Raw genomic sequence first — 17767 nt, 5'->3', positions numbered from 1 at the left:
TCTGGGGTTGTTCCCCATCCAAGGCCAGAGCTCCTCTGTTGTGGGCCCTTGATGGTTCTCACCCGCCACCCAGTTCATCAAAACAACAGAAGCAGGCATAAAAACATCCAACCATTCAACATTTATGCTGTGACACGAAGGGGGAAGGTGTTTCCAATTACATTCTTGTGCTGTACCAACCCTCAGGACACCACCAGCTGGAGCAGCCTCCCCAGTGGGTTGTCCTTAGTGGCACTGCCTTCTGTAGGACAGTTGAAAGGTTCAGGACCTTCACCTCTCTTCTTTGGTGATTATTGCTTGGACATGCACAACAAGCAAGCAGGTTCCCTAACCCCCTTGTTACAAGGCTGTCCTCTCCAAGCACTTGGAGGCCACAAAAGGTTCCTGTGCAAGAGAAACCAAACAAACCCACTGACAGACACAAGGGCTGTAGGCCAGCTCGCATCTCTGGTGTGCTCCAAGGCCAGCTGCCTTTGTGATATCCCAGCTGAGCTGCAGCAACCCTACTCCTAGCTGATGGCTTTCAAAACCCTCCCTTCTTGCAAACACCCTGCCCTTAGGGAGGGGAAGAAGGCAGGACACACTGTCACAGCCATGCCACTCTTTGCTGTTGATGATGGAGACAAGCATTCTGGAAAGCAGCACCAGCCTCTGCATGCTGGGAGGGAGGTGTTCTCCAAACACACCACCTTCCTCTCATCTCAGCTCACGTAGTCTCCAGTCCAAGACCATCGTGCCTGTTGTCACCCCACCATGGTGACAAGTATTTGAGCTGGAGTGTGATGGCAAAGTGAAGAGCACTGCCCAGACAGAAGCCACCACACATCTCCAACGTCCTCTTCCAGCATCACCTTGCTCCTGTGCTTCACAGGAGCCACTGCTGCCCCACAGCCAGATTCATGGGGCAGAAGGTCACAGCCACATGCCTCGGTGCTTCTTGGTGCCCCAAAGGTCGTGTTCAGTCACACTGAGCCACAAAACATGGCCAAAGATCCCTGAGGAAGTGTAGCATTTCTCTACCAGCTTCAGCTTGCTCTTACTATCACCCCACCACCGGCTGCAGTGTGGTGGGTCTGCTCCTTGGGCTGGCTGGGTGGATGCCCTCAGGAGGAAAATGGCCTTCAGGAAAGAGAAGAGCCTCAGAAGTCCTTGGCTTTGCCTCTGTGGGCACCTGCCAAGCCTCACCGCTGGTAGAGGGTCATGATCCCTGCCCGGTGCAGACTCCTCCACAGCGCTGCCTCCAGCATCATGTCATGGTTGGCATAAAACACCAGTGGCTTCTTCTCTGTCTCGTAGTAGTGGTCTGAGAACTCCTCGTAGTTGGAAGTGATGAAGCCATAGGCACTGACCTGCGGGGAGGGAGGTGGGACAAGAGGCAAAGGGCAGGGTCAGGTCTCCATCTCAGGTGCTCCATGCACCACTCTGCGGGCACAGGGGTGGTACCTGCAGGACAGCCACCAGGCCGTGCCAGTCCTGCCAGGCAGCCTCGCAGCAGCTAGTCACAAGTGCCTAGCAGCCGAAGCAGGGGATGGCCCTGTCCCCAGGAGGAAGGTGTCCCCGTGGCCTCTCACCTGGTCACAGGTATGGAGCGCAGTGAGGAGCATGAGCGCGCCGGTGCTGGGCATGTAGAGAGAGCCATACTGCATGTCCAGCAGCTCTGATCGCAGGAACCTGCCAGCACACACAGCTGCTGGGCCTGGGCTCACAGCTGGCACTGCCCCCTAGCCCCCAGCACCTCACCCAGCATCCAGCCAGCCCCCACCAGTGCCCAGTCAGCAAATAAAGAGCTTGTGGATTCTCTGATGGCCGCTATGAAGGTTCATGGATTCAGAGAATGGTTTGGGTTAGAAGGGACATTAAACATCATCTAGTTCCAACCCCCTGCCATGGGCAGGGACACCTGCCACTAGCCCAGGCTGCTCAAGGTCTCAAGGTTTAGGTCATTTGCTTGCAGGCTGCCAAGAGGCAGCTCTGCTGTTTGCAGTCACCCCACCCCAGGTGTCTGCTCCTATCGCCAGCAGGAAAAGCCAAACCCTTTGGGCCCTACCTCTCCCCACCCCCGTCACAAGGGGATGGATTTGGGGAAATGGGAGGTGAGGTGAACACTAGGAGGAGCGGGAGGGGATGTGAGCCGTGCTGCAGTGAACAGGAGTGCCAGAGGACAGGTGCCTCTGCCCTGTCTTCTCTGCAGAAAGCAGGGTAGAGGTGGCTCTAGTGCCCGGGAGGGACTGAGACTGATACTAGGCAGCCACAGGTCTGTACTGGAGAGAGCAGTGGTGGGAAGCAGGTGGTCTGAGGCCAGCCTGGAGCAGAGCAGCAGCCATGCTCCTCATCATCCTCACCTCGCTGTCAGGTACTGCAAGAAATCTGGATGCAGCAGCTTGAACTTCTCTGCAGATGCCTCTGGTCCAAAATACTTCTGTGGCCTGCAGCAGCGTGAGGAGAAAGGCAGGGCTTGTGTCACAGAAGTCCCACAGCTACCTTGGCTTCACCCAGCAGGGACAGCTGTGGGGTGAGGGCAGCCAAGCCATGCTGCCATTGCTGAAGGTACTGGTGAGATCCTGGGGGGTACTCACCTGTCCCCCCTATCCGAGCCCTCAGGGACAGGCCTGCCCTGGATGGCAGCCTTCAGCATGACGTAGTCGCGGATATCCGAGGGGATGAAGATGTACCTCAGGTCCTGCACACACACATGGCACCTGTGGGGGCTTTGGGGCACCGCCCGTGCCAGCCGGGCAAGGACTGAGGGTTCTCAAGGTGGTGAGGAGGCTTGGAGGGCAAGCCTAGCCTCCAGGGGTCACAGCCTCAGCCAGCTCTCAGCGTCTCACCTTGCCCTGTGGCACCTGGCTGAAGCCATACTCCTCGTAGGCGATGAGGGAGTTCTTCATGGTGTTCACGGTGAAGCCGTAGAAGGAGATCTTGGTCCCCACGTCCTCCTCGAAGCCTTTGATCACGGCGCCGTTCAGCCTGCAGGAAAAGCACAGGGTGCGTGCCCAAGGCCAGCCTCTTCCCCAGCACCCAGGGCCCCGTCCTGCCCAGGAGCTGCCCACACCTGAAGACCAGGTCATGGGCGTCGATGGCCTTGCCCTGCCGCGAGCCGTTGAGGATGCCGCCGTTGCCCACCACGGCGCAGCGCACGCAGCCCCCGGGGAAGCTGTCCCTGTCGAAGAGCTGCCTGTTGGCAGAGGCGTTGAGGAGCTGGAGGGTGCTGCCCACCGCTGGAAGAGAGCAGGATGGGAGTGGTCGCTGGGAAGATGTGCATCAGCCTGTGTGAGCCCCTGTGTGCTTGAGGGTGCGAGAGCACAGCCAGGAGCAGCCCACGAGAAAGCTCACAGCATCCCCTTCCAGGAGAAGGTCTAGGGGTGGCACTGCAGGGACACCAGCCAGTCCCAGCTCCCCCACGTTTGGTGTCACCTCTGTGCAGCCTTCAATGTTCCTAAGCCTCCAAACAGAGGCCACTTGAGGCTATGCAAGGCATGGAGACCCATCCAGACATCACCAGCCCTGCCCATGCTGACCACGTTCCCTCCCGACAACGTCTCTGCAGCTGCCACCGGTTGGCTCTACCCTGCTGTTCCCAGCACTTCCCAGCCCAGGGACTGAAGCAGCAAGCTGCTGGGGGGAGCAGGGAGTGGGTTTGGGGTGGGAAGGGAACCAGTCTGCAACAATGGCCCGGGTTGTCCGAGCTGCTGCAGCCCCAGTTCATGATCACACACACACTGGAGCCTTTATTCAGGGGAAATGTCACAAGATGCAGCAAGTGACATTTGCAAATCTCTCCCCCCCAGCCCTGGGAGGCCAAGTGGGAAGAGACCAAGGTCCCTGGCTGCTCCACAGGGCTTCTCTGCCTGCTCCGTGTCTTCAGTGCCTTCTGCTGGGCTCCCCAAGCCCCTCGAGCTGCCCTGCTCCCTCCCATCGCCCTCCCTGCTGCCACCCCCATCCCGGTGAGGTCCATACCTGTGTGGGACAAGCCTTGCCAGCCGTAGGGGACGTGTCGTGTCTTCAGCCTGTCCCAGGTCTCCGTGGTGAAGTGTTGGTCCCACATCAGCACAGGGGTGTCAAAGAGGAAGATGTCCCCAAATTTGGGGTCTGCCTTTGCTCTGGCCATCACTGAGCTGGGGCAGGTGCTGGGCTGGAGGGGAGGAAGACCTCAGTTCATTGTCTAGCCTGGATCCACCTTCCCTCTGACATCTGCACCTCTCAGTAGGCACCGAGAGGACAAACACAAGGTTGCTCTTTTCTCTCAGGTGGCCAGCACCAGAACGAGAGGACACAGCCTCAGGCTGCGCCAGGGGAGATTTAGGCTGGAGGTGAGGAGAAAGTTCTTCACTGAGAGAGTCATTGGACACTGGAATGGGCTGCCCGGGGAGGTGGTGGAGTCGCCGTCCCTGGGGCTGTTCAAGGCAGGGTTGGACGTGGCACTTGGTGCCATGGTCTAGCCTTGAGCTCTGTGGTAAAGGGTTGGACTTGATGATCTGTGAGGTCTCTTCCAATCCTAATAATACTGTGTGATACAGAAATGCTCCTTGCCTATCACACGTTCTGCTGGGTCATGCAGGCTGGGCACTGCCTCATGCCTTGGTTTCCAGAGCACCCTTTGGTACCCAGCTCACTGGGCTTGGAGTCACCTGAGAGCACGAGCCCCATGAAAGATTCAGCACCAGGTGATGCTGCTCCAACCTTCACACTGTGCAATTGCTTTGGGAGGTGCTGCAACCACAGCAAGTAGGTCAGGGGGACCCACACCACGGGCAGAAGAGAGACACAAACCCCTTTCCAGACCTCTCTGCTCTTCCTCAGCTTCTCCACACAGACCTTTAACTCACAAAAGCCAGCAAGGAGGGGCACTGGGGACACTAACCATACTGTGCTGAGGATTACCTGCTGTCTGCTGGGCTTGGGCTCCTCCAGATCAGTGGAAGGTCTGAAGAACTTCCCCCTGGAAAGGGAGAAACATATAGCAAAGTCCAAAATCCACCATGTGGGCACTGGTGAACCCTGCAGGGCACAGAGGGAGGCTCCCAACTGCTGCCAGGACCACTGCACATCTTTCCCCCTTACCTCTCTAAGCCACCTCCGAGGGCCCACCTGTGGCTGCCAGCTCGGTGCGACGTCCCTGACGAAGCCAGAATCAGTGGTTGTGGCTGCAGCAGGCTGGGAGAAGAAGGCAGGAAGGGATCAGACACTGAACCCTGACATCCCTCACCTGAGAGAGCCCTGGGACAGGACCATGTCACCTCCACACACCTCCCTTCCATTTGTTTCTGTGAGTGGAGAGCCACAGATCTGCAAAATGCTCTGCACAAAGGGCAGCTGCTGCCTCCTGCTGGGTTCCTCTTCCAGGACCCACCATGTGCCAAAACCGGCACCCAGCTCAGCCTGCAACTTCAGAGGTGAACTCTGCTGTGACCTCCCTGGCTCCTTCCACCACCCCACCCTGCCCAAGGGGAATGGGGCTGCCACAGGCTGGCCAGGTCAGCAGCACACATTTGGTTTCCACACTGAAGAAGGAATAGGTAACTGGGATCTGGATGCTCGTGGGGTCTGCAGGACCCCTCCTTTACCATGGGGCCAGCTGGGACATGCTCTGATCCTTTGTTCAGCAGTTGAGGACAGAGGTAGAGGGTGTCCTGAGCCCTATGGGGCCAGGCAGAGCAGACCCAGCCTGCCAGGGGGATGTGTGGGGCTGGGAGTAGGCAGGGTCAGAGCCCGGCAAGCAGGAGGTGGGAGCCCACCGGAGGGGAACAGGCTCCCATTCATCCCCACACAGAAGGGCCCTTCAGAGCCCCCCGGCGCCGCCTCCAGCCCAGGCGGCAGGTGCCCAGGCCAGAAGGGGGGCATTGTGGAGGAGACAAGGGCCCCCTTGTTACGGGATCTCTGCCCGAGAGCTCGGGCACAGGTAGAGGCAGGTGGGGAGCGGAGCTCTGCCTCCCCCTCCGGCCCCCGCCGGCATCGGGTTTCCATCCCTGCAGTGGCTTCTGTCGGCACCACACTGCCCGCAGCCCTGCCCGGGAGAAAATATAGACCCATTTGCCACCCAAATCCCACTCCGTGCCACCGCGGGGGCACAGCATGACACAGGGAGGCAGCCCAGCGCCTTGCCCAGGGGCTGGAACATCTGCCCAGGCGCAATGGAGCATCAGGACTAAGCTGGCTTTAGTCCCAGCTCCTTCCTTACACATCCCAGCAGCGTGCAGGGGATGCCAGGGGCGAAGATGTCCCCGAGCCAGGGGTGTCAGCTCTGCTAGCACTGCCAGGCAGCTTTTTACATCCAGACAGTGCTTTTTGCCTCGGAGTCTCACACTAAAACAGCTCCCTAGTACGAGCTGCTGCCTTGAAGAGCTCACATCATCCCAAACGCCCATACTCCAGCCCAGGGGCAAGGTCCACGGCTTAGCCCTGCCCCGCGGTCACATCCCCACCTTCAAACACATGCAAGAGCCAGCCCATTGCATACAGGAGTGCTGCCGCCAGGGCTGGCCCCAGAGCAATCCCCAGCAGCACCTAAGCTGGGAGAAAGGCGAGAGGGCAGAGCTCTAGGAAAGTCCCCCAGGGTGGAACTGCTCCTAGGGAGGTGCTGGAGCTGCAGCTTTCTGCGGGGCCTTTCTGCTGTTATCACGGCGAGCATCTGAATGAATCCAGCCTGACCACACTGACCTGTTCCCTCAGCTCATGGCCAGGAGCAGAACTGCCCCAGCAGGGTTTGTGCACAGCGAGGCACTGGCTGGGACAATCCGTGTGAGACCAGCTGGTTACGATGGTGGCTGCGCCGCCAGCCCAGCTCTGCTGGGCACAGGCAGCACAGCCTGGGCAGGGCGAAGCTCAGCCAAGCTCAGCCGTGCCAGCGTCTGGCAGCAGCTACAAGCAGAGCTCTGCATGCTGAGCCTGCTTAGCTGCGGGGAAGTGCCATGGGATCTCCACACAGCTCACCTCAGAGAGCTGCCCCAGCTCTGCTTGCTTCCTCCGTCTCACAACACAGGACATCCCTGGTCCACAAGCCTCAGCAGCAGGAGATGCTACCAGTGCCCAAAGAACAGACAGGGCACTGTTGCACTCTTGACAGTCAGACTGGATGATCTTAGAGGTCCTTTCCAGCCTTTATGATTCTGAGAAACCTCCCTGCTCCAAACCCAGACCCAAGTCCAGCACAGCACTGAGCTTCCTGCAGCACAAAGCCCCCACTTTGGCCACTCACCCTTTCTCTGGCCACAGAGGCACAGTCCATCACCAGACCCTCACACAGGTCCACGCTCCCTAGAACCCACACACGAACAGCCTCTCCCAGCCCCGCTGGCTCCACAGCTCTTCCCCATCAGGCTCACAAGCCCCAGCTGCACATCCCTACAAATCCCTGCCCACACAGCCCCTCCCAGCTCTTCCTTTCTTGCTTCTTCGTAGTTTTGGTTGGAGAGATCTTTCCTATCATCGAGTCCAACTGTTAACCCAGCACTGCTAAGCCATCACTAAACCATGCCCCTCAGCACCACATCTCTCCAGGGATGGGGACTCCACCACTGCCCTGGGCAACCTGTTCCAGGGATTGACAACCCTTTCAGGGAAGGAATTGTTCCTAATCCCTTGGTACAAATCCTTCCCTTCCCCTTTCCTGGCTCATCCCAGTGCCTGTAGGACAAGTCAGAGATCCAAGCACTGGCGGTGGGAAGTTTTGTGTCACTTTGTGAACTACCAGGGCTGTTGTGGGATCACCCAGGGCAGCGTGGAGGGTCAGACCCAGCTTTGCACAGAGTGGCTGCAGGGAGGAGGGCACAGACACCCCAGCTGGTTGGCTCCTGGAGCTTGCTGGAGCTGGGACTCACTTCCACCCATGCTCAAACACGGTGCGTGGCACTTGCTCATCCCTTCTGCCAGGGCTTGTGCTGACCTGACAAACTCAACCCTAGTGTCAGCAACTCCCTGCACTCTTGCCAGCTGTGGGTGCTGGACTCAACTCCTCAGCATCCCAGCAGACATCCTGGCTGTGGCTGCTGCCCAAATCCTGCGGGGGAGGGCGTGGGGCAGCCAAGTCCCTGCACCAAACAGCAGCTTGGCAGCGTGTTGGGAAGCCAAACGCTTTGACGTCACCCGGCAGGATGTGGCGAAGCACCTCGTGATGCTTGGTTGACTCAGAAGATGACAACCCTCCCCAGGACCAGCCAATTCACAATGGGGCTCTAGGGAAGGAGTGGCTCATGGCTGCCCTGGGCACTGGCCATGGCAGCTGGGCCAGCCAAGCCTGGGTGCATGGCAGTCACAAGCATGACGTCCCCAGTGCTCCGCTTCCGGAAGATAAGTCTGTGTACGAGGGTTGTGAGCACACACTCAGCCTTATCTCCAGCAAACACTCCCAGGGCCCCACACAGCCATTTGTTGGAGCTGAAGAAGCAGCACAAAGTGGCTCTGGGCAGGTGTTTGCTTCATCCCACCCTGAAGGGCCAAGCTCCAGAAAGCTTCTTCTGCCAGCGCAGAGCCTGGCAAGGCTGGGCTGAGCTCCATGGTCCCATCTGCCCTAATAATGTAGCCATGAGTGGTGCCAGAGCTTCAGAGAGATGTTGGGCACAGAATGGGATGGGGCTGTGCCCAGCAGAACCCCAGGGCCTCTGGAGTGACCACAAGGTGGCCATCTCTGTGGAGATGGGGCATTGCACTCTTCTCCATAGGGTGCTCACCACTGCCACCAACTTCGTGCTGAGTTGGAGGGCGACTTGATGTTGCTATATCTGGCCCTCAGGTGAGTTGGTGTTGGCAGCAGCAGCAGCCAGAATCAACCTGGGGGTCGGCTTCCTCCTGGCCCTCCCACTTCACCACCCCCCATATGTCAGCATGGAGACACTGCTCACACAAACCTGCCTACAGAAACACGGCCTCGTACACCAGTGGGAACATCTCTGATCTCCCTTTCTGTGCTCAGGCAGGCAGAGCAGGAAACTTGCTCTCTGCGATGGCTCCTCAGCCCTGAGAGCACCAGTGTCTCAGTTTCACCCCCAGACCCATCCCTGTGTCCTGAGAGGCACCAGTGTCTCAGTTTCACCCCCAGACCCATCCCTGTGTCCTGAGAGGCACCAGTGTCTCAGTTTCACCCCCAGACCCATCCCTGTGTCCTGAGAGGCACCAGTGTCTCAGTTTCACCCCCAGACCCATCCCTGTGTCCTGAGAGGCACCAGTGTCTCAGTTTCACTCCCAGACCCATCCCTGTGTCCTGAGAGGCACCAGTGTCTCAGTTTCACCCCCAGACCCATCCCTGTGTCCTTTGGCCAGGGAGCAGCATTTCCTCTGGGTGCAAGGTTCAGGCTGGAGAAGCAGTGATCATAGGGCAGTGTGTTTGTAAACACAGGGTACCGGAGCAATCAGGGCTTGCTTTGGCTGGGGTCAAGCTTTAGTGGTTGGGTTAAAGCCAAGAGGAAAAGTCCAGAAGAGCTTTGGAGCTGGTCAGCTGCCCAATACCTTGCCCTGGGCTCCAATCTGAGGCTGGAGGAGTCCCATCAGTGCAGCTCTGCCTTGGAATGCTGGGGCTAGGGCAGGTCCAGGCAGGGTCAGGCAGTGGCTGAGCTACCTGCAGCCTGCCATATGCTGGGAGGAACCTGCTTCCAGCTCCCATCTCCCATGCCACAGGTCTCCTCTGCGCCCAGGATGGATCATGAACCCTGTGCCAGAGTATAGCTGCTTCCCACTTCCAGTTCCAATGGCATGTCCTGATGCCCTCATGGGCCTCAGTTTTCCCTCTCATGGACATCAAGATCTTTTTGAAGACCTGCACCACACCCCAGCTATGACCTGTCCTAATCACAGTGTTGAAGCACAGCCAAGGTGCAAACAGCCACCTCTGTTCAGGCTCCTGGAGTCAATTCTGCTCCACAAACCCAGCAGGAGAGGGCATTTCTGCCCTGGGCAGGAGGGGAGAGGGCCAGAGCCTCCATCTCCCAGCTGGGGAAGAGAGTGTCTGGAGCCCAGGGTGGCTCAGATAGGTGCATCACAGCAACTTCCAGTGCAAATCTGGCTGCACCCATCTCCCAGTGCAGAACCTGCTCCAGTTCCCATCCTGCATCCCTGGGCAGCAGCACCGAGGCAGCTGGGATCTGTCACATCGATGGCACCCAAGAGCACCCAGAGTGGAGGAGATGGACACCCATAGCACCCTCCTGCTGATGCTCACAGGAAAGGATGATGCTGGTCCTGCAGGTCAAGTGCTGTGCAGGCTCTTTCACACCCTGTCCACCCAGCCACACTCTCCAGGGCTCCCTGGGGGACCCCAGCACCCCCAGGCGCCAGGACACTCAGGAAGAGGCTTGGGGAGCTTGGTGTACGAGGGGAAGGCACCAAGTCCTCTCTCAACACAAGCAGGGTGATGCAAACTGCTGGAATTTGGGAAATGCTGCAGCTCCTGGGAGTTTGCAAGCGGTGGTGAGGAGCCCCAGGGATCCGAGAGGACTGTATGCAGCTGTGTTGGGCTCACCGCAGCTCCAGGGAGACCAAACCTGCCCCCACGGCGATCAGCCGACTCCGATACTAAATCAGCCCAGCAGGGATACGTGGGGCTGGCAGAGGGGCGGGCTGCCTGCTGGGGGCAGAGCACCCTCAGCCCTCTGCGGCCCCAGCAATGGTTCCAGTGCACTGTGATGGGCTGAAGCCAATCGGCACCCCCTGCAGCCCCCCACGGCCCCGGGGTCCTGCTCTGGGCACCCTTGAGCCCAGCTGCTGTCCATGGGCAGTGCCCGGTGCCCAGGACGCTTCGTGAGGCGGACAGAGCCTGCTGCAAGCACATTTCGCAAGCCAGCCAACAACGGGGGGCACAGCTCGGGTAACCTGCACTAAGGGGCCCACACTGGCACCCCAATCCCCCCTCCTCTTCGGAATGCATGGCACCTAACGCTGAATTTGCCCATCCCTGCTTCCCGCCGCCCTGCCCGTGCCCCCCTCACCTGGCTATGATCCTCTGGCTGGTGGGCGACTCCACCGTCGCGTAGTAGTGCCCGTAGAGGAGCACGGAGGATGTGAGAGCTGCCAGGAGCAGAAGGCAGAGCCGTTTCCAGCGCGGGGACCCCATCCTGGGCACTTCAGCCGGCGGAGCAGTGCAGGCAAGCGGGAGCCAGAGCAGCCTTGCAAGGGACCCTGCAAACTTCCCAGCCCCTCTGCTCGCCCGGTCGGGTGGGCACGGGCACCACTCCGGCCTGGCTCCGTCCTGCCCTGAGTGCCCAGCTGCACCTTGGAGCAGGCTGGGATATTCCTCCGGAGCGGTGGGAGGGAGGGTGTGAGCCGGAGGGAGGGAGGAGGCACCAGGCTGACTGGTTCAGACTTGCTGCGAAAAAAAGCACTTTTGAGCTGCTTTTTCTGCAAGCCGAGGATTAAACATTTACTCAGCCCAGCAGGGAGATGTGCTTTTTCCTTTCGGCCCCCTCGGCATGCCGCCCCCCTCCTCCAGCGCACAAAGAACCGAGGTTCCCCCTTTGGCTAACTTTCCGCTGCCCTTCAACACGTGTTTCACCATCGGCTCCTTCGCCACCGGCATCGCCCAGCCGCCGCCGCCGCCTCCAAGCCTGCCCGGGGGGTGGGGGTTCGCTGAGTCTCCGGGCTCCCAAAGGAAGCCGAGCGCCGGTGCCGGGCTGCCCGAGGGCAGCTCCGTGGCACACACCCGCGCCGGGTACCTGATGGCAGCTCCGTGGCACACACCTGCCGCTGCCGGAGCAAACCTGGCACACCAGCGGAGGATGCTGGCGGGGTGCTGCTGCTGCTGCCCCCGCTCTGGCCGCTTTCTGTCTGGCCAGTGTAGGTTTGCAGCGAACAAACCCGTCCAGGGCTCTGCGCCCAGTCGGGAAAGCGGTTTGGGCTGGCGGGAAGGACAAACGGGTTTGTGGGGTTCTGGGGGCGGGGGGGGCGTCCGAACGCGGTGCTTTGACATCTGGGGGAGGGAGATGTTCAGATGCTTTTTTTCGAGAGAGTATCCCTGCTCTGCTTGAGCTAAACTGATCCACCGAAGGAGGCAGCTTGCAAAACAAACCGCTGGGTACGGCGGGGGAAGGGGCTGGGCAAAGCCTGTCCAGGAGGTCTGCAGTGATTTCGGGGGTGTGGATTTTCAGGAAGCCACCAAAGTCAGCGAGCAGCAGGCATGGCAAGGCCTGCTCCATCCAAACCCTACGTCCGCAGCTCCCCAAGGACCCACAACAACATGCCACCACCCCAGGGTGTCACCCAGCCCCTCCTCCGATTCCTGCTGTTGTCATTCAGGACCAGAAAGCCAGGGGCCAAAGCGCATCCCTGCTCCCATCCCCCAGGCTGTATTTCCCTACTTCCACTCCCCCCGCGGGGGCATGTTTCCAGCCACTGCTCCTTCAAAGGAAGATAAATGGAACAATAATTTCATGTGAGTTTGCTCCGGTCCCAGTTTCCTCCAAAGCCCTCAGTTGGCAGCCCTGATGCCGCAGGAATTTTGGTTGTGTGGCTATGGCAAGAATCCACAAAGCACCCAGGGTGCACCCTGGTGTGAGCAGGGGAGCTGGGGCTGGCAGGGGTGGCAGCATTGGCCCTGTCCCACCGAAATAAGTGGACATTGGACCTGGGTCACCATGACAAGATGGCAACGAGGCTGACTTTAAAGACTAAGAGCTGTGGCAGGCTGAGGGCTGGGCACAGGGTGTCTCAGGAAGGCAAAGTGCAGACAACCCACAGGAAGGGCAGGAAAGGACAGACGTGGGCACTCGGGGATGATGATGATGATGAAATAAGCTCAGCTGGAGCTAAAACTACAGAAGGAGGGGCAGTGAGAGGAGTTATCACACACCCCGGTAGGAAAGGGCAGCTCAGAGCAATGTGGGTGCGCAGATGGAAGAATCTGATGCTTGTTGCCTGCTCTCAGCCCTGGGGTACTGGGAAGTCTGAGGGCCAGCAGAGGCGGCTCAGAGGTCCTGCAGCCTGGAGCCTGTCCCCAGCTGGTGTAAGTGGTGGATCACTCTTGTTGACTCTGGCACGATGGACTCGCTCTCCAGGACCCAGCACCTTGTCTCCGTGCTCTCGGCTCTGGCCCTTCGTTAATCACAGCTAATTATTAGCAACTGTTCTAAGAAAACCCAAAGGGGCATAGCAAGGCTCAGGCCTGGAGGTGGACAACTGATGGTCGGTAGCAAATCACAGAAGGGTAGGGGCTGGAAGGGACCTCCAAAGATCATCCAGTCCAACCTCCCTGCAGAGCAGGATTATCCGTATCAGGTCACACAGGAAAGCATCCAAGCAGGTCTTGAATATCTCCAGAGAGGGAGACTCCACACACACACACACACACACACACACACACACACGCACACACATTCCCCACCCCCATCCCGGGCAGCCTGCTCCAGATCTGAATGACCTGGGGAAAGCCAGGAATTTGCCACCCTGAGACATTTATGGCCTAATTATGCAAACGCTGCTGAGTGGCAGCTCTGGTGCATTTGGCCAGAGGGATGGAGGGAGGGAGGAGCTGGTTCCTCTCTCCTCTCCCTGTTTCCGTGATCGATGGTTTTCTTCTGCTGGGTGGTGGGGTTTTTTTTTCCCCAAAGGGGTGCAAATGAGATGCACAGTTCTTCATCTGCTCCGCTTGTTCTGTGCTACAATGCATTTTGGCCCCTGCCCCGACATTAAGTGGTGCTTATTCAGAACTTTCAGAAGTGTGAAAACCCTTTAGGATGACAGTTGCCAAATAAAGATCAGGAAGAGAACTGAGAAGAAATTACAATGGAAACCAGCAAGTATCATTTTTAGCTCAGGCTTTTTACTCCAGTGATTACTTCTTGGAAACAAAACCCCAGGCTCATCCACACGGCTAGAGGGAAGAGAGAGGAAAGAGAGCACATTTTGCACCAGCTGGCTGCTGGCCAAGGGTTGGTGGAGGAAAAAGCTTGTGGTCTTTGCCATGATCGACTGGCCAGCTGGAGAAGAAAAGGATCACAGGATCTCAGGATGTTAGGGATTGGAAGGGACCCAAGGAGATCATCCAATCCACCCCCCCTGCCAGAGCAGGACCATACAACCTAGCTCAGGTCACAGAGGAATGCATCTAGACAGGCCTTGAAAGTCTCCAGAGGAGGAGACTCCACAGCCTCTCTGGGGAGCCTGTGCCAGTGCTCTGTGACCCTTACAGTAAAGAAGTTCCTCCTTGTGTTGAGGTGGAACCTCCTGTGCTGCAGCTTCCATCCATGGCTCCTTACCCTATCCCAGGGAGCAAGTGAGCAGAACCTGTCCCCCCTCTCCTGACCCTCAGCCCTCAGACATTTAGAAACCCCCATTACCTCTCGGTCTCCCCAGATCTCCCGGAGGATTTCTTTACCCATCCTAGTTCTCCCGGCACAGGTCAGAGGCGGCGTTCAGGAAAACGCCCACAAAAGCTGCCGGTGGGAAATTTCCCTGAAACGCAGACCTGGCCGCGGGAACTGCGCGGCTGTGCCATGCGGCCGCCTGCGAAGCCAGGGCCCCCCGGGCACGCACAGCCCCTCCGCGGATGTCTCGGGGGGCTGCGGCGCAGCGCAGCCCCTTCCCGGCCGGGCAGCGAGGGCTGGCCTCTGCCAGCCTCCCTCTCACCGCGTCCCCCGCAGGAGCGGGGGGCAGCAGCAGCTCCTGCCCGCACTCAGGCTGGTGCCGCGGATGGCCACCCGATGGTCTTCACTTGGGTTTTCAGGCGGTACCGCAACCGAAGGCAGGGGATGGGGGGGGGGGGGGGGGGTGTGTGGATGCTTGGGGCTCGTTTCCACGGAGAAGCGGGGCCCCGCCTCTGTGCCAGACTGGCAGCAGGTGGCCCATCGAGGACACACACCTTTAGTCCCCTCCTGCCCTCTGCGACGGCGGGAAGGTCCTGGGGATGAGCCGCGGGCTGGGGGGGCAGGGGAGGACCTCCGGTGCGGCGGTAGTAAGCTGAGCTGAGTGGCTGCCCTCGGCGCTGCCGGGGCCCAGCCCGGCTCTTATCGCAGACATGTCTGCGCACGGCAGAGCCGTTGGTCAACCCTGGACCGTTGGCCAGGTGAGATAAGCTGAACACACAGTCTGAAGGCCATCCCCTCTCTGCCAGGAATGAGCCCCAGGTTATGCCATGGAGGAATGCAGAGCTGGGAAACACCTTGGAGAAACCAGGGTGACAACGCAAACTGTGCCGGCCCTCTTCGTGCTGCCTCTGAAGCAGGGGGAGCAGATGCGGACTGATCCTGCCCTCTTCTCAGCAGCGCAAACAGCCCCTGAGGGCTGCTGAAACGCAGGAGCGGTCTGCGCAAAGCCACATGAGCCCTGCGGGGCGGGGTCATGGAATCGTTTGGGTTGGAAAAAACCCTTAAGAGCATCAAATCCGTTAACTGAGCACTGCCAGGTCACCACCAAACCACGTCCCTCAGCATCACATCTCCATAGCTATTGAACATCTCCAAGGATGGGGACTCCATCACTGCCCTGTGCAGCCCGTCCCAAGGCTTTGCCAAGCCTCATGTCCAACCTAAACCTCTCCTGGTGCAACCCGAAGTCATTTCCTCCTCCTATTGCTTGTCACTTCAGAGATGAGACTGACCCCCACCCGGCTTCAGCCTCCTTTCAGGGAGTTGTAAGGGGCAATGAGGTCTCCCCTCAGCCTCCTTTTCCAGGCTGCATGGCCTCAGTTCCTCAGCTCTAGACCTGATCCTTCACCAGCTCCACCACTCTTCCTTGGACACCCTCCCAGCACCTCAGTGCCTTGTCGGGGTTGGGCCAAGCTCTGTCCCCAAAGCTCACAGCTGGAGAGTGGGGACACTGTCCCTGAGTGTGGGTGGGCACCAGCTCCTTGTTCACCTGTGCAGTCCCACCTGATGCTGTATGGTTGCTGAAGGAGTCTTGGGATGTCCTCAGGACCCAGCAAGTGTCTTTGCAGGATTTTACCCCCTCGAGGGCTGGATCAGGCCAAGCTGGGAAAGCTCTACAGCACCCGGGGTCCTCCTGCCCTGCCCAGCCTGGCAGAGGAATGCAGACCCCCCCCTCAACCCCTCGGCGTGGGAAGCAGAGGCTGCTGTACCCCCCAGGAGCTGTTTGCCTGCAGGGCCCTGCTCCAGCACCTGGAGATCAAAGGCTCGCTGCAGGGGAGGTGCTGGGAGGTCATCTGGTGCCTTTTGCACAACAAAGCCATGGGCTGCTCCTTTATCTTGTTCTCCCTCCCCCATTATCAATAGCCTTTCTGGTCCGACTGGATTTCCCTGCCGCCACATCCCCAGCCAAAGGAAAAGGTCCCACAGCGGAGATGAGGAGGGTGAACCCTCCCCCCACACACACTGAGCAGCAACGGCCCCAACCCTCTGCAGCTAGGGACACAAATTGCTGTTTATGTCAGTGACCAGCACAGGGAGCTTGTGCTGACCTCGACTGGGCACAAGCCTCTGCCATGCTCCCACAGCGTCCAGTCAGCTACTGGTGCCCAGTCTTGGCTTCTTGCCTGGGGAGAAGAGTGGCTCTCTCCACACCCTGCTTGGGTTTGGCATTGCCTGCCAGCACCAGCAGACATACCGAGCCCCAGGACATGGTGTGGAGTCCATCTCACCTCTGTGTCTGCTCAGCCCAGGCTCTGGAAAGCAGGTTGGGCCGAGCATAAACAGGGTGGAGATGAGCTCTGCATCACTCATTCATCCAGGAGATGCACCTCCATCCCCCAGTCCATCAGGTCCCCATCTGCTTTCTCCTGCTTTGGCCCCAGCCCCAGCTGAGTGGCCACATGCCTGTGAAAATAGGACATGGTTCCTGCTTCTGATGGACAGAGGAGCAGTCACCATAGAAAGGGAAGAGATGGAAACCAAACAAGAGCTGAAGCCCTGCCAGGAAGTTGACACCACAGGAGCTGCTGGTTCACAGGTGGACTTGTTTCCCACAAGCTGGCAGGGAACATCTTAAAGGTTGTTAACTCTTGGGGAACCTCAGGAGGAGCTGGGCACAGCTGTGCCAGTGGCTATGACACTCACCAGCAGCTTCCCCAAAACCCAGGGCTGATGCAACAGCAGCTTCTGGGAACACCACTGTGCATTTCCTCACCCAGTCAGAGGTCTCTGGCAGAGCCTGAAGCTCCTGGCTGGCAGGGGGTGTTGTGTCCCCACAGGAGGAGCAGTCCCATGCCACACTGCACAAGCTGAGGCTGCCCCTTGGCACATGCTTTGCAGCTGCAAGAGTGACACTTGCAGGTACCAAACCTCCTCTGTGCTTGTCCCTGCAGACCCCGGGGAGCTCCTGGGTCACCAAACCTCGGGCAGCTGAGGATGAAGGACACTGGGGACAACGCTGATGCAGTGTGGGCAGCTGCAGGGCTGTGTGGCGCTCAGCCTGTGCCAGACCTGGATGTGCCAGATGCAGCACCATGATGGTAAGTCCTTGAACAGGAGCTGCCACCTGCTGGCACTGGGACAATCCTGCTGGCCTGCCAGCTGCAAGGACCTGGAAGAGGACATTTGGTGTGGCCCAGCACTATGGCACTGCCTGGAGGACTCACCCAGCCCCCAAATGCTGGCTCTCACCAAGGCTGCTCTAGCTGTAGGTTCCCTCTGTGGGCTTTGCCACACTAGCTGGTGCCAGGCTAGAAGCTGTCTGGGAAGTGCCACCTCCAAACCCTCTTGACTTCCCATAGCTGCTCCAGACCTGATGCTGCAGGTGGCTCTGGCAAGATGCTGTAGGGGATGTGTCCCTGTTGTGTCACACCTGGCATGCCCTGGTGCATGGGGCACAGGAGCAATGTGAGGTGGTGAAAGGGACCACCAGGTCAGAGGCACATTTGTGGGGCCAGAGAGGGTGTGGGTTTGAGTTCGTTGGG

The 17767-nt window shown here is 59.1% G+C and overlaps 1 protein-coding gene across 1 annotated transcript; it reads right to left on the bottom strand.

Annotated features, from left to right (window-relative positions):
- Positions 1-98: 98 nt before the first annotated feature.
- On the bottom strand, positions 99-11375 carry ST6GALNAC2 (ST6 N-acetylgalactosaminide alpha-2,6-sialyltransferase 2). Its single transcript, XM_064150945.1, has 10 exons — positions 10917-11375; positions 5062-5154; positions 4882-4939; positions 3958-4132; positions 3053-3218; positions 2829-2967; positions 2577-2680; positions 2343-2426; positions 1572-1671; positions 99-1349 (listed from the first exon to the last, which is right to left on the bottom strand). The coding sequence occupies exons 1-10, from the start codon at positions 11039-11041 to the stop codon at positions 1182-1184; spliced, it is 1212 nt and encodes a 403-aa protein (XP_064007015.1). The 5' UTR covers positions 11042-11375; the 3' UTR covers positions 99-1181.
- Between the last annotated feature and the right edge of the window lie 6392 nt (positions 11376-17767).

This window comes from Pogoniulus pusillus, chromosome 11, assembly GCF_015220805.1.
Source record: "Pogoniulus pusillus isolate bPogPus1 chromosome 11, bPogPus1.pri, whole genome shotgun sequence".
NCBI classification, from domain to species: domain Eukaryota; kingdom Metazoa; phylum Chordata; class Aves; order Piciformes; family Lybiidae; genus Pogoniulus; species Pogoniulus pusillus.
The sequence above is the reverse complement of the archived record's forward strand: the minus strand, read 5'-3'. Positions and strand labels throughout refer to the sequence as shown.